Source organism: Pogonomyrmex barbatus, unplaced genomic scaffold (assembly GCF_055798465.1).
Source record: "Pogonomyrmex barbatus isolate J1 unplaced genomic scaffold, ASM5579846v1 scaffold1, whole genome shotgun sequence".
NCBI classification, from domain to species: domain Eukaryota; kingdom Metazoa; phylum Arthropoda; class Insecta; order Hymenoptera; family Formicidae; genus Pogonomyrmex; species Pogonomyrmex barbatus.
Genome location: NW_028297098.1, coordinates 2,358,575 through 2,378,217, shown reverse-complemented (window position 1 = coordinate 2,378,217; position 19,643 = coordinate 2,358,575). Strand labels below are relative to the sequence as shown.

At 29.4% G+C, this 19,643-nt stretch overlaps 1 protein-coding gene and 1 long non-coding RNA gene across 6 annotated transcripts in view; one reads left to right on the top strand and one right to left on the bottom strand.

The window, feature by feature from the left end:
* LOC105424743 (cytotoxic granule-associated RNA binding protein tiar-1-like) overlaps positions 1–18,350 on the bottom strand; it is a 106,368-nt gene extending 88,018 nt beyond the window's left edge. For 3 of the 5 annotated variants that reach the window (XM_089085306.1, XM_089085305.1, XM_089085304.1), the window contains exons 1-2: positions 18,119–18,350; positions 16,504–16,600 (exon numbers count right to left, since the gene is read on the bottom strand). In XM_089085306.1, coding sequence (XP_088941432.1) covers positions 16,504–16,600; positions 18,119–18,144 — 123 coding nt within the window. In that variant the 5' untranslated portion in view covers positions 18,145–18,350. Of the gene's footprint in view, positions 1–11,466; positions 12,367–12,881; positions 13,127–15,253; positions 15,398–16,503; positions 16,601–18,118 lie in introns of those variants that run through there. The other 2 variants (XR_967551.3, XR_967550.3) reach the window with 2 other exon arrangements.
* On the top strand, positions 16,866–19,496 carry LOC105424745 (uncharacterized). Its single transcript, XR_967552.3, has 3 exons — positions 16,866–17,454; positions 18,734–18,868; positions 19,233–19,496. It is a non-coding gene; the product is annotated as an uncharacterized LOC105424745 (long non-coding RNA).
* The last annotated feature ends 147 nt before the right edge of the window (positions 19,497–19,643 follow it).

The following is a 19,643-nucleotide window of genomic DNA, read 5'->3' as shown; positions in this document are numbered from 1 at the left end:
AAGATATCTAGAGGGAAAAGTTAAATTTGTGTGGGACGATGGAGTGTCGTGAAGGAGAAAATCAGCCGCAAATGGTCCGAACAATATTGTAATGATAGGTATTCAACATGGTAGAGAAGTACAACTGTATATTCACGCAATGTGCACTCTTTTATTTCCTTTCGCGGATTTTCCACAAACGCCTGATGCGCACGACTAGACTTTATATTTCGTAAAATGGAAGAAAATAACCATTGTTATCTCCTGAATTTTAAATCTATACTACTACATTTCCTAACATATTAGTCGATATTTCTCATCATTTCAATCATGCGAGTACTTCAATCCATTTCACTTTACTCGTCTTACTATTCATGCTACTATTCCATTAATCCTCTTTTAAATTTGCACGACAGCGCGAATTTAATTATTTTAAGAATAACTATAAGAAGCACGTCATCAACTCTTTCTAGAATAGTTATATTCTTTCAAGAGAAATAATAAATAAATTTAATGATCAACGGTATGTAACTGTGAGTTGAATAAAAGTCAAATACCACAATCGGCAATATCTTACTGCGTTATACAATTTTGTAGTCGTTCCTTTATTTTGCTTATGTATAAATCAAACTCGTAAATAAAAGAGTAAAAAGTCAATCATTATTCTTTAACCACAAATCTCTAACTTTGTGCCGAGTTCCTCGGTTTGAGAAACAGAAGACGTCTCATGAAATCCGATGCTCGACAACTGGAGAAAGTGTCTTATTCTACCCTAAGCGATATCTTGTGCTTACAGAAATCCTGTGTTTACTCTCTTATACCCAACAAATATCAAATCTCGCGAACCCGTACGTTTGCACGTAACTGGAACGTTTACGTAATCCGATCATAAGGAGAAAATATTAGAAGAGGAGAAATGCGTGGATATGCCGTAACATATAGTAATATCCGGAAACTGCTAATCGCCGTTGAAACGTTGTACATGCTCGGAAGCTGAAATGAGAATTAGATCATGCTACACTTTTCCCATTGCTTCGTGGATCAAAAGATATGATACGATACTATTACTCCAGTCACGCGCAATCGGCACGTTACGCGCCAAAAATATGTCTATAGAAAATTTGAACTAATCAGTGGCATGAAGTAAACCAATGACCTGAAATAAGGAAAACGAGAAATCTATGTCAATTACTTTCTTTAAAAGAGACATCCTAATCAAGTTTTAAAGTAAGATTGCGCACGTAGCATCGATGTTTTTCGTTTTATATGTATCAGCAACGTAATTAAGATTGTGTAGAATTTATTACGTTGCATAAATATATATATAATAAAAAAATAGTAAAAAAATTTAAAAATAATGCGCTTGTTTTAAACTTCATAATAAAATTTACTTAAAAAAATTATAATAAAGTAACAGGTATAATAAATTTATAAACTTTAGAATACGTAATAAATAGTTAAGTAATAAGAAGAATTTTATGTTAATAGCTCACGTTAAATGAAGTAGTTGTATGTAGTTATCTCGTGCAAGGATCCATAATAATTAGAATTTCTCTATTCTGATGATAAATTGTAAAACGTGCTTTATTATTTGCATCGCTCATTACGTATAATGTGAGTACACTTTAGTTTTTTAACTCTACACGATAAATTTCTAATTTATCTAGCTACATATCATGTACAAAAAATAATTAGTAATTTAGAGCAGATAGAACTGTTTGAATTAATTATACACGTGTATTTCTCATAGCTTTTATCATCACTTTTAATTATAAATTAATTATAAATTTAATACATATTTACATCTTTTGTTTTCATAAATATTCATTTAATAAGATTTTCTAAAATCATCTTTTTATGAATAGATATTATGCAAATTATACTTATATTAAACAAATTATATGATACATATGTATGAGATAATATATGAATTAGTATATGAACTTGTTTGGTAATTATATATCGTTATAATATAGTAAATAAATAATCGCTATATCGTAAATAAAATGGGAAATGATTTTTATTTGCCAGACACATTTTACATTTCTACACATATCGACATGCAAAGCATGCATCATCAAATATTATATCTGAATAGCAGGTTCGTCTTACATATCAACCATAACTGGTTGTTAGTGTAATTTAGATGAAAGTGAATGCTGTAATTTGATTAATAAACGAGCAATTGTCAGATATAACAAGTAGTTTCAATTACACGCTACTTAATCGTAAACTGAATTAAATCATAATTTATTTTATGACATAAATTACTAATATAAATCGTGTTTTTATTATTATTTATTAATATATGTAGAATATAATAAAATATTTTATGTTAAATTAATATTTAACATAAAAACATATCTTAAGGATAAATTTAATATTAAAAGATTTTTCAAATTATAACATTTATGATATTTGTAATAATAAAAAATAATAAATATTTGTAATTAATTTGTAATTAATTTTCTGCAACCGACTGTACTCGATTGACTTTTCTTGCCCTCTTTTCTATATATCGAGGTCATACGTTTTGAGTGCAATGGTATGCAAATTTCTCGGCTTTGCATGTATGCATAGATGAGACATGCCATCAATTTCCTAAAGAAAATTAACAATGAGCTAATTTTTCTATTCTTTGTCGCCCAAAGATAATCAATACCACGCCGTTGTTAACGCAAACATAATATGTGTGATATTAGCTGTATTAATTTTGTTATATAATAAGTTGTTTGAAGATTGAAATTTAATTAAAAACAAAATGATATTATCATATAAACTTGTAAAACAAATATTAATTAATTAACTTTTATATCTTTTTATATTTCATTATTTATTAGACCTAGTTTTTTTCAAATAAGTAAATTTAAATTTAATAAATCATTTTTTTTCTTATTAAATGCATTTAATAAGTCTATTTGGACTGACATAAGAAAATATTTAATAAAGATATACATGTAAACTTAATATTTTTTTTTTATGAAATTTATAATTTTTTTTATGAAATAACTAAAAAGCTTCATTATAATAAAAAATTTATATCATACATTTGCATTATAAATTAAGAAATTAATTTATATAATACTGTTTAGACCTCTTTATTTTTTAAATGTACAACTTTGTTGTAAAAATCTATGTGTAAACCTTTGAATTTTCTTTGGATATCTTGCAACCAAACAGTTGCAGTATAAAAGTTTGTACAAAAAGTACAGTAAACTTAAAAACTTTGGTCTTATTGACATTTTGAGATCGTTGGTATATTTTTTACAATGTAGAAAAATAAAAATATGCTTATAAAGTTTGAGTACATTTACAAAACTAATAAAAGAATACATCTTTAAATAAAATGTCAAAAGTTTTTATTTCTTTATTGAATTCAATTAGATTTTGTTAGAGAGAGAGAGAGAGGGGGGGGGAGGGGAGAGTCACACAGTTAGATATTTTATGAAAGTTCTTTTAAATATTATCTGTATTGTGAAAGTAAAGGTTTGGATGTCTTATTATAGTAATAGAGATAATTTAATATTAATCAGTGATCACATTATGAGTTGCACTTTTACACGCTTCGGTCTCACTGTAATCATTAGTATTATTATCACAGAAACGAAGAGAATTGTACGAGGAAATGTTTTTTTCTCAAACAAAAAGATTTTCTCCATTGCATGTGTCGTATAATTAACCTTAATTGAGACTTATAATTGATAATCTCTTCATTTTTTCCCTCCATTTCTTCTTTCGAAGAATATCAAGGTTCAAGGCTCTAACGTCACCAAATGACTTCCATATATCATCAAATGACATTTGCGTCTTTCGCAAATAATATTTCTAATAAAAAAATATACATTTTTATGTAAAATTACGTATATAAATTTCATATTATGAACAAATGAGATTATATAGATATGTTTTATACAAACTTGTTATAATACTTAGTATAGAAAAAATAATAATTTCTTTCAAAGTTAATTTGTTTATTAAGCTAATAATTGCTAATGCTCGTTTAATATACTTTCATTTTTAATTCAATATCAGTTTTTAATTAGAATGTATGCTTTATCGTATCCATTCAATTTTTTATGCCATGAATTTTTTTCATATTTCCGTATATCTCTTCGTTCTGATATCCGTTATGATCGTTGTGTTATACTAACCCTCAAAAGTACTCTCAACACATGACGTCTTAGAATGATGAAAAAGCATGGTCGACGAGTCGATGCCCGACGGAGCTGCGAGCTAGCAACGAGGATGAGTCTTCATTCGGGCTGCACATATTTCCCGGGCCGTTTCCTCGTCGTAAAATGAAACTATTACTTTATCAGTTTCCTCCTCGTATCCCTGTCCGGTCGAGTCCACGAAGTTCCACATTTCCTCATTTGTCTTTTCGTTTTCTTACTCCTCTGTCCATTCCGCGCGTTGGCGGCCCTTCTCGCGTGTCTTAACCGAAGCTCACGAGACTGCCACGAGGATAGGAGAGAACAAGACTGTATACAGGAGGGCTGTACAGCCGTTGGCTGCTGGGATACCAAAGATTCCTTCAGAGATTGCGGACGGAATTTCGCTGCAGTGACGGACGAACTCCTCTCCGCGTCTTGTCTTATCTTACCCCTACCGGGTATTATAGCCTCGTCCCTTATACCTCTCCTAAGACGGAGGTATCCTATGCCAGACAGATAAAATTCCAAGAAAAGCGAAAAGGGCCTCCTCCAACTCTCTTTTCCTCTGGAAACAGGAACCTTCACGGGAACGAAACTACACTACCATATCCCATATCCTGCGACGTCGAAAAGAGATTCTAAATCGAAAGATCCCCGTTTAGATGGATCCTGGATGTTCGAGATGCTAGATCTCCCGTCATTCGAAATCGATTCAGTATGTCGGCAAACACTTTCCGCCACTGAACCAATCCCTACGCGTATGCAAAATCACTTTTTATATACGCAAAAGTCACATTTCGAGCTAAAATAATAATCGATAAGATTGTACACAGTTCTTTATTTATACAGATACAGATTTATACAGATTTATACAGATTAGTAGATTTAAAGTTGATTGTTAACATTTTCTTATAAAAAATATTGAAGCATTAGCAATATTTTAAATTCCAAACTAGATAAATTTTTAAAAAAATTTAGAAATTAGATCCGAAAAATTCTATAGCAAGTATTTAAGATAAAAAATTTTTCTAATCTCTTAAAATTAACAATATTAAGAAATATGTATGTAAAGATAGACTTACAATTTAAGAAATTAAACAATTAAACTATGTAATGTCATATTCTTTAGAAAGTTTGTTAAATGACTTCACAAACTCGGAAATTTATGCGTACCTAGAATGTCAAAAGAGTAAATGGAACAAGTAGTGAAAGTTAAGATAAGAAATTACATTTTAGTATAATAGAATTCATGAACTTAGGCAAAATTGCGAATATGAGAGATGTTCCCTCAAAATATTACAAAAACGTGTTAGAATAAGACAATGCCAGATGTTACGATTACTTGATGTAACAATGCTTCATTAACCTTACTTTTGTTATATCATAAATATTCATTTTTTCATTATTACATCTCTTTTATAAAGAACTTCATACAATTACAATTACAATAATAGATACGATATGTATTGCATTATTTTTAATGACATTAGTCAATACTGAGCAATATAATTACTGACATATAATTACTGAATTATTAATCCGATAACATAGAGAAATTATCGATAAAGACGATTAGTAATTGACATAAAAAGTAAGACTTAGATAAATTTGTCTCAAATGAATGAGGAAGTTACATTACTTTCTGGATCATGGTCAGAGTTCCAAGGTCAAATACCCTTCATTCTGAAACCTGTTTGGAGCATGAGAAGAAAGTCGTGGCCCAAACCTGATGCCAATCACATCGGTGTCTGAACTTTCATGACGGCCTCCTTTTCCCAAATATCCCAATCTCTTGCTTTTATCTCGCCACATTTTACGTTTGTCTCTCTAGAGGCTGTTCAACGATTTATTATTGTACTGATTTGCTCTCATTATTTTATTTAAAATTCAAGCGTTATAAATGAATTTGTTGTTACAATCTTACTAACGCAATTTATTAGGTAAATCTAAAACTCAAAAATAAATATAAAAAGAGTATTAGTTATAATGAATAAAACGATCTAGAAGAATACATATAATAAAAAGTCTTACATATAATAAGAAAGATCCGTTACTATATTAATCGGTAAAAAAATAAATTGAATAAATAGAATAAAATATTACAATATACAAATATTACAAGAACGAGAAAATAAGGATGTTTACATAGATAAAAAAAATAATCAAATATGTATTATTTAGTATTACATAGTAAATACTACATAAATCATGCATAAATTTAATATAAATATAAATTTTTTTAAATTAAAATTTTAGATAAATATTAAACTATTAAAATTTTTAGAAATATTTATCAAATTCTATTACTAATAACAAGCATTATACAAGGCATTAATAATAATGTCATATACATGTATAATATTATTATATTTGATTAATATATCTATTATTTGATTAATTTGACAAACTAATATTAATTTTGTATTGAATCAACAAAAAAAAAGATGTTACAAATGATGTTGAAGCTTAAAAGCATCTATATTTTTTTTAAGATTTAGTAGCCAAAATCTCTCTTAAGATGGAAATTATAAAAAATTGGGGACATGTAATTAATTAATTCTAATCGCGTCAGCATGCACAGCTTGCAAACGGCAACGACAAACCAAGTTATTGCACTGTGATACGTGCTGGTGGAATCTGGCAATAAAATTTGCATTAATCGTTCTCGACCGGCGGAGAGCGCAGGAAACGGAAACGCAGAAAAGTAGGATATGTAATAATGTATGGCGCGTATATTAGAGAAAAGAAACAGAAGATATTAATCACCAAATTAATCCTAAATGATAATGATAATAATTTTATACGTTTGACAAAGTAACAAACGAATATATCATAATAGTGAAAGTAAAGCATCCTGTAACCCATACTCTCTCCTTATTAGCAATAATTAATAGCGACAAAATTCTCAAAGAATATTAATCTTTCATAAGCTTCAGCATTTGCTTAAAATCAAACATCTCAATATCACTGACACAGAAAAATGTAAAAAGTTTATAAGTAAATGTAAGAAAGGTATTCGAGTGTTAAGACGATAACAAAACATAAAATAAAAATGAAACAAATCACTTGAAGATAGAAGATCATAAGCTGATCATAAGCTCGAGCTGAAATACCACGAGGACGATAGCTATTATTTATAAATTATTTATCATCGCATGATTTATGACGCAAACAATTGCTAACTCCGTACGTAAATTTATATGACGACCAAGAGAATCAAGGCAGCACATAAAGGAAGAATTGACGAAAAACTATAGAAAATTCTATGAGGCATAGCATATGATGCGTATATGTAGAAAGAGAAAAAAAATAAAAAGAAATGCGAAAGAAGTGAAAACAACCGAAGAGGCAACCGGGGAGGCAACCGCAAAGGCCACAAAGGCCACAGACTCACCCAGTGACTGCTCGTTACTCTGGCACGTCTCCAAATCTACTCTACAAGCTTTTTCTATTTTACTCCTTAGTTTTCCGTTCGTCTGATTTATTGCTATATTGTGCGTCACAGTTTGGCCACTCAACAGCCGCCACCATCCGTGACAGCGACCGATTTCGTGACGCACCGATTCTTTAAGTAGAACAGGATTCCTTATTGATTCGTGATGAAAGTCGTATTGATTTTTTGCTACCATTGTGCAAGTAATTTTTTATTAATTAGAAATATTGTCAAATACTGTAATGTACCGTTATTTATAATGAACGTTACTTTTATTTGATCTAAAGTAGTTGTATACCTTACGAGAAAGTTCAGAAAATTTTACGTTCATTGTTTGAAAAACGCTTTATCAATATTACTTCAATTTCTTGCCATATTATAATTAAAAACTTATTTGTATCTAATTATAATATATTTTTTTTAATTGTTAATTCTTAATAACACACATTCAGAGACAAAATTTTGCAGAAAACTGCAAAAAGTTAACTAAAAAAGATGATATTCTGATTGGAGCATTCTATCTCTCGTTATGTACATTTTACAGGTGTTTCAGCAATTAGCAGATAAATTACTGCATTGCGTACAAGACGGAAGTTGCCCATAGATTACGCATAACGCGTCCATTATTAAGTCGCATGTTTGTCTGTAACACTGCTTCGCAAACGACCGGGACAGTTTCAGGAGCGTCCATCATCCACGGAAATAGTTGAAATTCTCCGGCTAGCCGCCGGAAGCGTGAAAGTATATATTGCGCACGTACAAAATGCGAACAAGTGTGAGTCTCCGGGTGCCGTATATCTTTGTAATAAACTCAGGCGACCCCAACCCATTCAGCGGCGCGCTACCCTTATGACCCGTCGACGTTAATTACCAGAATAATTGCTCAGGATGGAAATCCAAGCCTTATGTATATGTGCTTTGTGGTGTTACTCGGACAAGTCAGGTGGCACGCATGATTCTTTTAGCACAGTGATCTACCTGTTTTGTGAAATAATAAAATAATGAAATTTTTATTTTTATATAAAAAAGAATATCATCCACATTTAATTAAATATTTGAATCAAAGTTATAAAATTAATCAAATATTTTTTACATAAAAGAAACCAAATACCTCTGTATAAAACATGAAAACGAGATTTTATATAAAATAGAAATAAAAGAATATATATATATATATATATATATATATATATATATAAGCACTTCATGAATTAATTTACATAAATTAATTTCCATAATGTAAATAACAATTTACCACGCAATAAAATATAAAACTAAATAATTATTTGATAATTTTGTCGTTTTCTCTCTCTTTAAAAAATATTAAATTATTAATAAAAATATTTAACTCTAATATATATCTTGATAGAGGAAGAAATCTTTCTTACACGAAAGATTAAGCTTCGAAGCAGTCAGTGAACAATGAAGAAAATCTTTGTTACCCTGAGATCGTACTTTTTACTCACGATCGAGTCTTTTATACTAACACCCGCGGATAATTCAAATGACGATCGTCGCTCACGAAACGAACAAGGAAGAGACTTGTCTCCTTGGAAACTTGCCAAAATCGTGACACAGACTCTCAATTTACTAGCCAGTTTGACTTTCTACGTGCCTGAAGTACACATACCTCGGTTCCTTTAAACCGAGAAAAACGCACATATGTGCTATTGGCATGTCTGTCCTACAAATTCGCATATTTGATTAGAAACAGAAATTCAAAAGATTTATAAATATAGAACAAATATAAAATAATTTAAAAATATATAAAATCTTACTAATTCTAACTAATCGTTGCCTCTACAAGATATGCGTCACTTCTAAATAGTGTCTTGATATTTACATAAAAATATTAGATAAATGCTTTTGTCAAATTATCAAAATCAATAATAAAGTACAGAAACTGCTTTCAATTATTTCTCATTCTATAATTATTACGAACTTTGCATATATTTCACGCACGAATAAGCGCACGTGCGCATACGAGAACAGTCTAATGTTCCTCTTTTTGAGCATATGTCTGTACGCGAAAGTGCACTAAGCTTGATGCCCAGAGCAGAAGTTACTTAGAAAATTGGAGACATATTCTCTCTTTTCTTTCCCGTTCCCGTCACGGTTACCCACAAGGTACCTTCTGTACCGCGATTCTTCTTGCAGAAAGTGAGAGACGAGAATATATGTAGAAGAAGAAAAAAGGAAGGAACGAAAAGAGGAAGGAAGGAAGGAAAGAGGAAAGAAAAGAAAGGAAGAACGGAAGTACAAAAGAAAGGAAGGAGAGAGAGAGAGGAAGAGTAAGCAAAAAGAGTGAAGGCGAGGGAGAGGGGATGTGCTCTCGCATAAAATTCTCGTTATCCCTATGTATCGAGCAGCTCTCGAAGAGACACGCTGATCCTCACTCCTTCTCATCTTCTTCTTAAACCTTCCCCCTTCCGTGTTCTGCCTTCAAACCCCAGCATACCGGCGCTCGTCCTCGAAATTGCATTTCGCTCGACTGTCGCGGCTCGTTTGCTCGAATGCGCCGAGAGCTTCCCGGGAATAGGCTGCCTTTAACTTCAAAGCTCGCAGCGGTGACGACGACGGTGACAGCAATGGCGACGACGCAATAATGTCCAGTTCTATTAATTCGAATTACGAAAACGGACCTTACCACTCTCGAATATGTGCAAGGTTTGTTTAACTGCGATCTCGTTTAATTAGAATGTCGAAACGAACGTACGCGAGCCTCTCGTATCCGCGAAATATATCGAGCATTCAGTAAAAGGAAAATATATATGCATATATATGTAAGAATATGCAAACGCCTCGGATGCTTCAAGTATCTCTCGTAAAACTTTCAAACGGCGGCATCACGAACTTCTCAATATTTATTCAAAACATTGTAAATTGTAATATTGAAAAACAGAGTGTATATTTGAAGAGTACACATAAATATAAAATAATATTACTCGATAATTTGCACATTTTCTCGCAAAAATAATGAACTTTAGTTGATTTTACTTTTGTTTACTTTAGTTTATTTTAGTTTAGTTTAATTTAGTTTGATTTTTTAAAGCATCACAATTTTAAATTGTTTTCAGATACAAATGAATCTTCCACAGGACATATATATTATCTAGAACAATAGATTTTCCTGCAATAAGAACCAGACCATTTTATTACCGCACATAGTGTATAACTCTGTATAAAATAAAGAAAGATTGATTGAACTTGTACCCATAAATTATAAATTAACGTCTTCCTTCTTCTTTGTTTGATTAGTCCAATTTTGTACAAATATGCAATAAATCGTTACTTTTGAGAAAACGTCTAGATGCATAAATAATCATAATACAAGCCTAAATTATAATTTTTACGATTTTTGCAATAATTGAGATAGAGTAGTCTTTGAAGCGCGTTACATGCATGCCCGATTCTGCAAAATAAAGTTTTCCAAAATAAAATTTACTGCAGACTTTGTAACCGTCGCGAAACTTTGATAAATGGGATTCTTAAAAGTTTCCATCTCTCTAGCATTAAGTAAAATTTCCATATCGCTATCATATTTATGCGTGCAAGAGAACTTACGTTGCACAACGATCAATTGTGCCGAAAGCAACCGCACTTTGCGTTTTTGCTATAGCGTCGCGAAGAAAATAGTTTGAAAGTATTCTCAGAATCCACTTCCTGTGACGTTTTCCATGTTCTCCGTATCCGACTGCACGCTATGCAGAATGATGAACGATCTTTTCTGCATCCTGTATGAACGCTGAGCGCACACAATGTCAATTTTAGCCGCATGTATCAAATTTGGCGAGGGAGACGCATCGCCGTCGTTTCAAGTAAACTGATATTAGACATATATTTACGAATCTAGATACACAAAATTATTTTATTTCTTAACATTTTGTGGCAAGTATACATATAATATGTAACAATATCAAATTTTTCTATAAAATAAAAATATTGTAACACCGTTCTCAAAAATATTCTTTTAAAATTTTATTATATGTAAATTAAACTGCATTTATCAAAAGTTTGTTGTTATTTAATATTTTTTTATCAAAATGGATAATATCGTATTTATAAGCGCAATCAAAAATTTCAATGTTAATTCTTCCTATTGTATAAATTCATGAATAATATTAGACCTCGTTGTTATACAGAAGTATATGCTACCTTAGTATTATATTGTCGCACATCCAAATACACCTTTCATTTAGCCGCGCGTAAATTAACGGGATAGCAGAATACAGCATCAGAAATAACGAGGTAGAATGGTGTTAGTTGCATCACCTGGTACGTACAATGGAAGAACTCACCTGAGCATTCCGTCTAAATTTAATTAAGACGAACGAAAAGCGTTCCAAATATCTTGCTGAAACGTTCGAGGAATATTTCTCTCAGTTGAAAGACATGATTAAAAAAGGAAGACATTTAAGAAGAGAAATTCTGCTAACAAAGATAATAAAAACCTAAGGGCATAAATTAAACTAAATTAATCTTGAAATCACGCTGTTCTTATATTTGATTTGGAGAACCCACTGATTTTCCCACAATTTGATAAAATTGATTAGTCCTAATCGTACTTTCTCGCAAGAAAATAAATTTATGGAGTAAAGTCGTGTCATGATACAAGATGAGTTTCTAACTGTTATTTCATTAAGCCATGTATGAACATCAATGTATAACATAATCATATGTTAGCGCACGTTCAACACTTTTCCACAACAACGCATAATGCACAAAGCTTTTCGTCTTCGGACTGTCATTTTCGCGGAAAGTGCACGGTCCATAAATCCGTCCCGTAGCAGCGAGCCCCACCTGCAGAGTTTATAACTAATAAACGCAAATACCTACCGCGCACGCTGCTTATGCGGAATACATAAAATATTGATATATATTAACTATCCAAACGATACAGACGACGGCGACATTGCGGAGAATAATAGCGATTTGATGTCGCAAATATCTAACTGAATAACAATTTTAATAATCCAAACAAAAGAGCGTTTATTTGTTCATATAATATAGAATTGCAGTTTTTTATTATAATAAAAATATTGTATTACAATAAAATATTTATAAAATACTATATTATTAATTAGATCTTATAATTATAGTTTTGTGCATCGTTTATTACAAATTTATTTTTTATCTCTTTTTATTAATATATATATTAATATATATATATATATATATATATATATATATACATATATTTATAAAAATATAATTTTATTTTATTATTTATTATATAAAAGAGAGAGAGAGAGAGAGAGAGAGAGAGAGAGAGAGAGAGAGAACGTAATAATCTCTTATTAAAATATGTTAATAAATTACACGTTAATAAAATTTATTTTTATATAACTTATTTTCTTGCAAAAGAGCTTATAAATATAACGTATTTTATTTTATAGTGCTTATCAGCAAATATTTTAGACAGGTTGTATCATCAAAGCACGTTTCCACAAAGTCGATATCGAAGATATCGAGAAGATATCGCGCTTTTACTTGACAGATCGTGACAGATACGCGCGACACCAGCATTCAGCATTGGACCAGAGTGATGCAAACTGAAGAACTAAATATGAAAAACGTGATGAACATTTTATTCATGTTAAGTGTCACATTACGAACCCGGATAGACATATTGAAATTTAACATGCGGAAGTGAATAAATTTAGCATCATTCACACTAGTAATTAGTATTGTGTTACGTATGATTATACGAGAAAAAGTGAAAGCTTACATTCTTCCTACTTTTCGTCACGTAAATCAGGAAGTAAAATTCTTTATGTCAAGTAGTAGAAAACTTCGCGGACTTTGACCGTTAAGTTCTTTTCTATTTATGAATTTATTAAGACGTAATCAGTAATCATTCTAAAAGATGCACAATGTAATTTTATTATATATTAAGCTTAAGCTATTATGGTGGTATTTAATCACAAAAATGTAGTATCATGTGCTTATCTGACTTCCTTAAAATATAAACGTCATTTTCATTAAAGTCATTTGATGAATTACGCGCAGCGGCTACAATATAATTTACAAATGATATATCAACTGTATCTTTTAAATAATTATCAAATTGCAAAATTAATAATATTTTCTATATTCTAAATTACAATTTTGATAATTTTAATACATTTATTACAAAAATTGTTTCGAAAAAAACGATTGCATTTAGCTCGATTTTAACAGAATTTATTTTTCATCCAATATTATAAAATTCTTGTAATTTGATTTAAAATACGATTGTTTGAACACTAATTTTCTTGATACCTTTATAATTTCATATTTTGTAATGTAATAATAATAAGTTTAATTTTAAGAATTTTATATTATGTCAATAAGAATAAGACAAAATTAATTTGACCTCCTATTTAACATTATTACTAATAACTATTAATAACTGACAGTAAGATTAGTTTTTAAATATTTCATTTTCAGTAATATTTGTCAGTTAGTACTACAGGGAAAAAAATAATAACTTCAATTTTTTCAATATTTAATTAACGAATATTCTTTTGGGGTCAGCAGAATCAACAATTTGGTTTTACTGACAATATTTATTTATTCAACTGAGGAAAACTTACACATGAAATTTATCTGAATTTTGATAGAATTTTTTTATTTTATATCAATATTGGTAGACTTGTTATATGTGTACGCACATATATAAAATTATTACCTTTTAATAATAATAATTGCATAGTATACGCATTTCAAGATTGTAAAAATTTATAAAATAAAAAATGGAAAAACTTTTAAATATATAATAAAAATTTATAAAATATATAATAGCCATACAATTATTACTTTAACAATATATTGTAATTGTAACATCGTAATTTTTATAATGCATTGATTAATTATATCTGCCTACGTCCAAAGATATAAAAAATAAATATAATCTAAGATATAAAACAAATCTACAAAGCATTTAATAATCAAAATAACTAATTAAATTTAACAAAATAAAGATTTTTAAAATATTTAATTAATGATATACTAAAAATAAAATATAAAACAATACTAATTGCTATTTTTTACATTATAAAAATTTGAATTATATTTGTATAAATAATAACAAAGTACACTTATTAAATATAAGCATAAAAATAGTAATAGTAATACTTAATAACATTTTTTGGCTTTAATTTAATAGTTTTAAATTGTTATTCATATTACTATATATTTTTTCTAAAATATTGTTCAAAATTTAGTTAAAATTATACAAGTTATCAGTAAAGCGATAAAAATAAAAAACGGTAATTCAACTTTTTAATTTCTGTTATCCATTCTTTACAAATTGCTTTTTCAGCATCTCTAATCGCAAGTATGTACGAAGAAAATGAGTCTAACGTACCTTGCTAATATTACTTCCCGAGCCACATAATATCTACTATAATAGGCAGCGTATCGCTTATATACTTGCTGCTTAATGAAGGAAGGAAGAAAAAGAGCGGTAGGAAACAAGAGAAGAACAGTGACGATGAGGAAAAAAACTTTGTGTGACGTATACACGAAGGTGGATGATGAACAAGTGTTACGTCGCACGAAACTGCATCGTGCAACGAGCGTATATCTCGTGGTGCATGCAACCAACCAGTATAGAAGGAAAATAATATATAACGAGCCGAAAGAAATGGGGAGAAATAAGTGAGAGGTTAAATCTTATGAGAATCAAGGAGAAAAGTGTACAAACCTCGGCGTTTGATGCTTTACGCGTCTACCATATCCGCATATTTCGCACATTTCGCAATTACATTTGTGGACGTTTGCGCTTCTGTCTGATCTCGTTGTTTTCGCATGCACTCATGTAAGCGCATATGTGGACGTGTGTATGTTTCTGTAAAACGTTATTATTCCTTCGAATAAAGTGTTAATTTTTCCTTTGCTGACGAATTGCTAAATCATACTTTTACTCAAGCACTTTATTAACTCTCTTATCTTGTGAGATAATATTCTTTACATTTATCTTGTTTAAATGTTTAAAGATTTAACGTTTTTTTTAAATGTTGACTGTATTTATTAATATTATATTTTCTTTATAATACATATGACTAAAGAGAAAATATATTTATTATTATATAAATAATTTTTAATAATAACATTAGAATGAAAGAGAAATATATACGATATAAATTTTATGATAATTTAAAGCTAATTGCTACAGTTCATGAAAATTCAATAATTTAAATTTATATAACAAAATATTTTATAATTTTATTTAATTAAAATAAAATTTAACACTAAATATAACATTAATATATGTGATTAATTATTATATTCTACATTAGTATGCAGAAACATATAAAGGTATATTCTTTATTTCTTTTACTTTGTTAATTGCTTGTTCTTTATATGTTAAAAATTTTTTTCAAGTTTGTATTGTTTTTAAGTATTACATATGTTCTTTAAAAAAAACTAACAATTAAGTAAGTATTATTAATGATACTTTTTTAATAATAAATAATTGAGATAATTAAATTGACATTTCAAACTAACATTATTCTAAAGAATGAAGATATCTTATTATGTTCTGAGAATTAAACGGTTATTAATGCAATAACGGTGAATAAGATGTATGTTCACCTACAGCTCGCGATTATTGATATAACGACAGAACTGCTTTAATGCGGGCTTTCGTGCAAACGATGTAATCTTTGAGGGTGGAGCTTGCAGATCACAAAAGACAAACTGACTTGTCTCGGTCTGCTTCTTGATAATACGAGTATATCATGTAAATAGCCACACTTATCCACAAATAACTTTGATAGATCAAAATCAATTATGACGGTATAAATAGAAAATAAATGTAAAACTCTATAACATTAGAGTCATATGGCTCGATATTTCTATGTAGCCACTAAATCGTATACAGTTTGATTTGTATCTATACAATAATTTTAAATAAAAATTATTATCATTGTAAAAAAGATAACAATATCTTACCTCTCTGATGATCTTGCAACTTCTAACGATGCCGATATGCGAAAACAGAGCACATAATAAATCTTCTGACACAGCACGGTCCAAATTGCCCACATACCTAAATTAATATCAATTATAAAATATAAGCTGTTAATTATTACAAATGTATTTATAGAAATTTGTGGAATTTTTCGTTACATCGCCATAAAAATTCTTTTTAATTTAAAAGAATATAATTTCTTTAATTAGTCTTGAAAAATTTGAGAGAAAAGGATTTTTTTTTACATCTAAAATATTCTTTATGGCTAATATATGTATATTACGTCTTGATAGACGTGAAATAATTTTAGTTATTCATGCGAGATATTAATTTTCCTATTTTTATATCATCAAACTAATAAATCCAATCATATTTCATCTTTTGGATACAAACTATGTTATTAACATAAAATATATGTGACAGAAAATTAAGTATTAGAATTAATTTAAAATTCGAATTTGATTGCCAATCTTGATGATAACACAGTCACGAAGCGGCGAGTTGTTTCTAGAAAATATAGCAAGGAATGGATACGTGCCAGAAACCCATATGTCCGACAGTCGAATTAGAGCGGAAATAGGCAAAAATCCAAATTTCCGAAATGTATACCATACACGGCGCACGACGATACGTATCGCACGATAAATTCTAAACTCGTAGCCAGAGCTCGATTTCCGTAATGGAAGAACAATGAAGAGTGCTTCAGGAAACAATACGATAATACGGGCGCCTGTTACGTGAGCGGAGCAGGAATAGAGCAGTAGTAAATGTCATCGGAGTCGCGCAGTAAAGTTGCCATTAACTCGTTATACGTATCGTGGAATAAAATGCACTGCAATACGGGCATACATAAACTAAGCTCGGATGACCATAATATTTCTTCATTTAATCACAGGAAGAGGAACTTGATGTGCGGGGCTAAATATTAAAGGGTGAATATCAAATTGGATATATAATGTTTTAAGTTGAAGAACATGTAGATGTCGATTCAGAATTCTCATGTCTTAAGCTATTCATCCTGCATTAACTATGAATATGTAAGCAATAATAATGTTATAAAGCAATAATAATGTTATAAAATAAAAATATCAAATTTAAAATATAAAATGGGAAAGATTATTTGAGTATAAAATTACATAAATTTGACCACATTACGTGTTTAAATATTAAAAATAAAGAAATAGTGTTTTTATTATTTTTATATAACTTTCATGTAAAATGTGCGTATTAAAAATATAGAAATAATTTTATAAAAATTACAATCAATATCTAATGTAAGATTTACATATTTTTAATAAAAATAATAACTTTGTAAGTCTGTAAAATGTTTATAGGCATCAGTAATATTAATTTAAAACTAACAGTTGGCGCGCTGTTGAGAGAAACGAAATATGTATAAAACTTTATACAAAGTTTGAACATAAGATTCTATCAAATGAATATAAAAGTTTTCTTTATTTATTCATTTATTGCGTTAATATTTACAGTGTTTCGTTAAATATTTATTAATTATATACATTTTTAAATTAATATCACTATAGACTACTTGAATCAATGATGATCAGGAAGATCTGAGATAATCTGGATAATACTTACAAAGTTGTTGGTGTATCATCTGACATATTGACACTCGATTATTTCACACCGCGACGAGCTGTTAAACACAGCAGCTTCTCGCACACTTACTTGTTTGAATCGAGTAATTTTACTTAAATGTACGCCAACTAGAATATAGAAGGTCTAAAGTCTCCTAATCATGGAATTGCAAGCTCTTAGCGCGTGCGTGGATCTAGCAGACTGTCAAATTGCATGCCAAATTGAAGAATGAGCGGTAAATTCTAATTCTAAATAATTCATATTTTAAACAATAAACAGTCTGAACTTATATGTGCTTATAGTTTGATAAATATTATTATTATATTATTATTTTTAAATTCTACTGCAACATTTTGAATAAAATTATTAATTCATGATTAATTATATATGCAATTTTGAATATATATTGTATAAATCTTTTTGTTTTTAATCCTAAACTTACATTTTATTTACATTTATATTAGATTATAGAAAAACTGTATATAAGAAATTAAAGTATTTTTAATTAAATAATACTTTTAAGTTGTTTATCATAAAATAGAAGAACATAAACTTTTTAAGCGTTAACAATTAACAATTGTTTGTTCTTATACTTTTTCTTATTTAATTAAATAGATATAAGCTAATGTTCCAATGGAAACACATCAACGATATCTACCTCGTCACGACTTCGACGATCTCTTCAGGAAAACGAAGAAAAATACATCTCATGAAATTCACCCTGCCACGGCCAGATGCTATAAATAATTCGTGAGTAGCTATCGTAAATGTCGTGGAGTTTTTCCGAGGTGTAAATCACTCTTACTAGGGCTCGTTGTAAAATCTTACCCTTACCCCACTTTATGTTACCGCCGTTGAGCGTAAACGTCTGTCTCGCGGTGTACGAGTATTTGCATGTTGAAAAGGGAAACGTGGCTGCGCATCATGCATCGTATAGTAACCAAAGCATATCGAATTGCCGGACAGCCAGATTTGAATGGCATTGTATACGAAAATAATATATAGAATAGCATATTTGAGAAAAGCTATTTCTAACATAACAAAGTTTACGTAAATTTTATGGAAAATTCTATTTATCTGAAAGAACATATTCACATGTTAATATTTTTCGCAGATGCCCTTTTCATATCTCCTGAGAATGAAAGGTATTCGAAGCAGAAAAAAAATTATGTTTTTTATAAAATTTTTAATCTTATCAGTTTTTAAAAATACTGAATATATATGTTTTAAAAATACTGAATGATGTTTTAAAGTAAATTAACATTCGTTATGTAGCGCAATTTGAATATTAGAGAATTTATGCGGTTTTGTATAGATTTAATTATGTAGATAAGTATATTATATTCTAAAGTATAAATAAATTTCATATAAATAGTAACTATTTAAGTAGTAATCTTAGATTACATTAATGCCAATGTGTTAAAAAAAAGCATATGGATTTTACTGAATGTCTGTATAGTTTCTCGGTTCTTATTATAATTTGACAAAATTACGAAAAGATTGATGTACAACATGACTTTCCGTG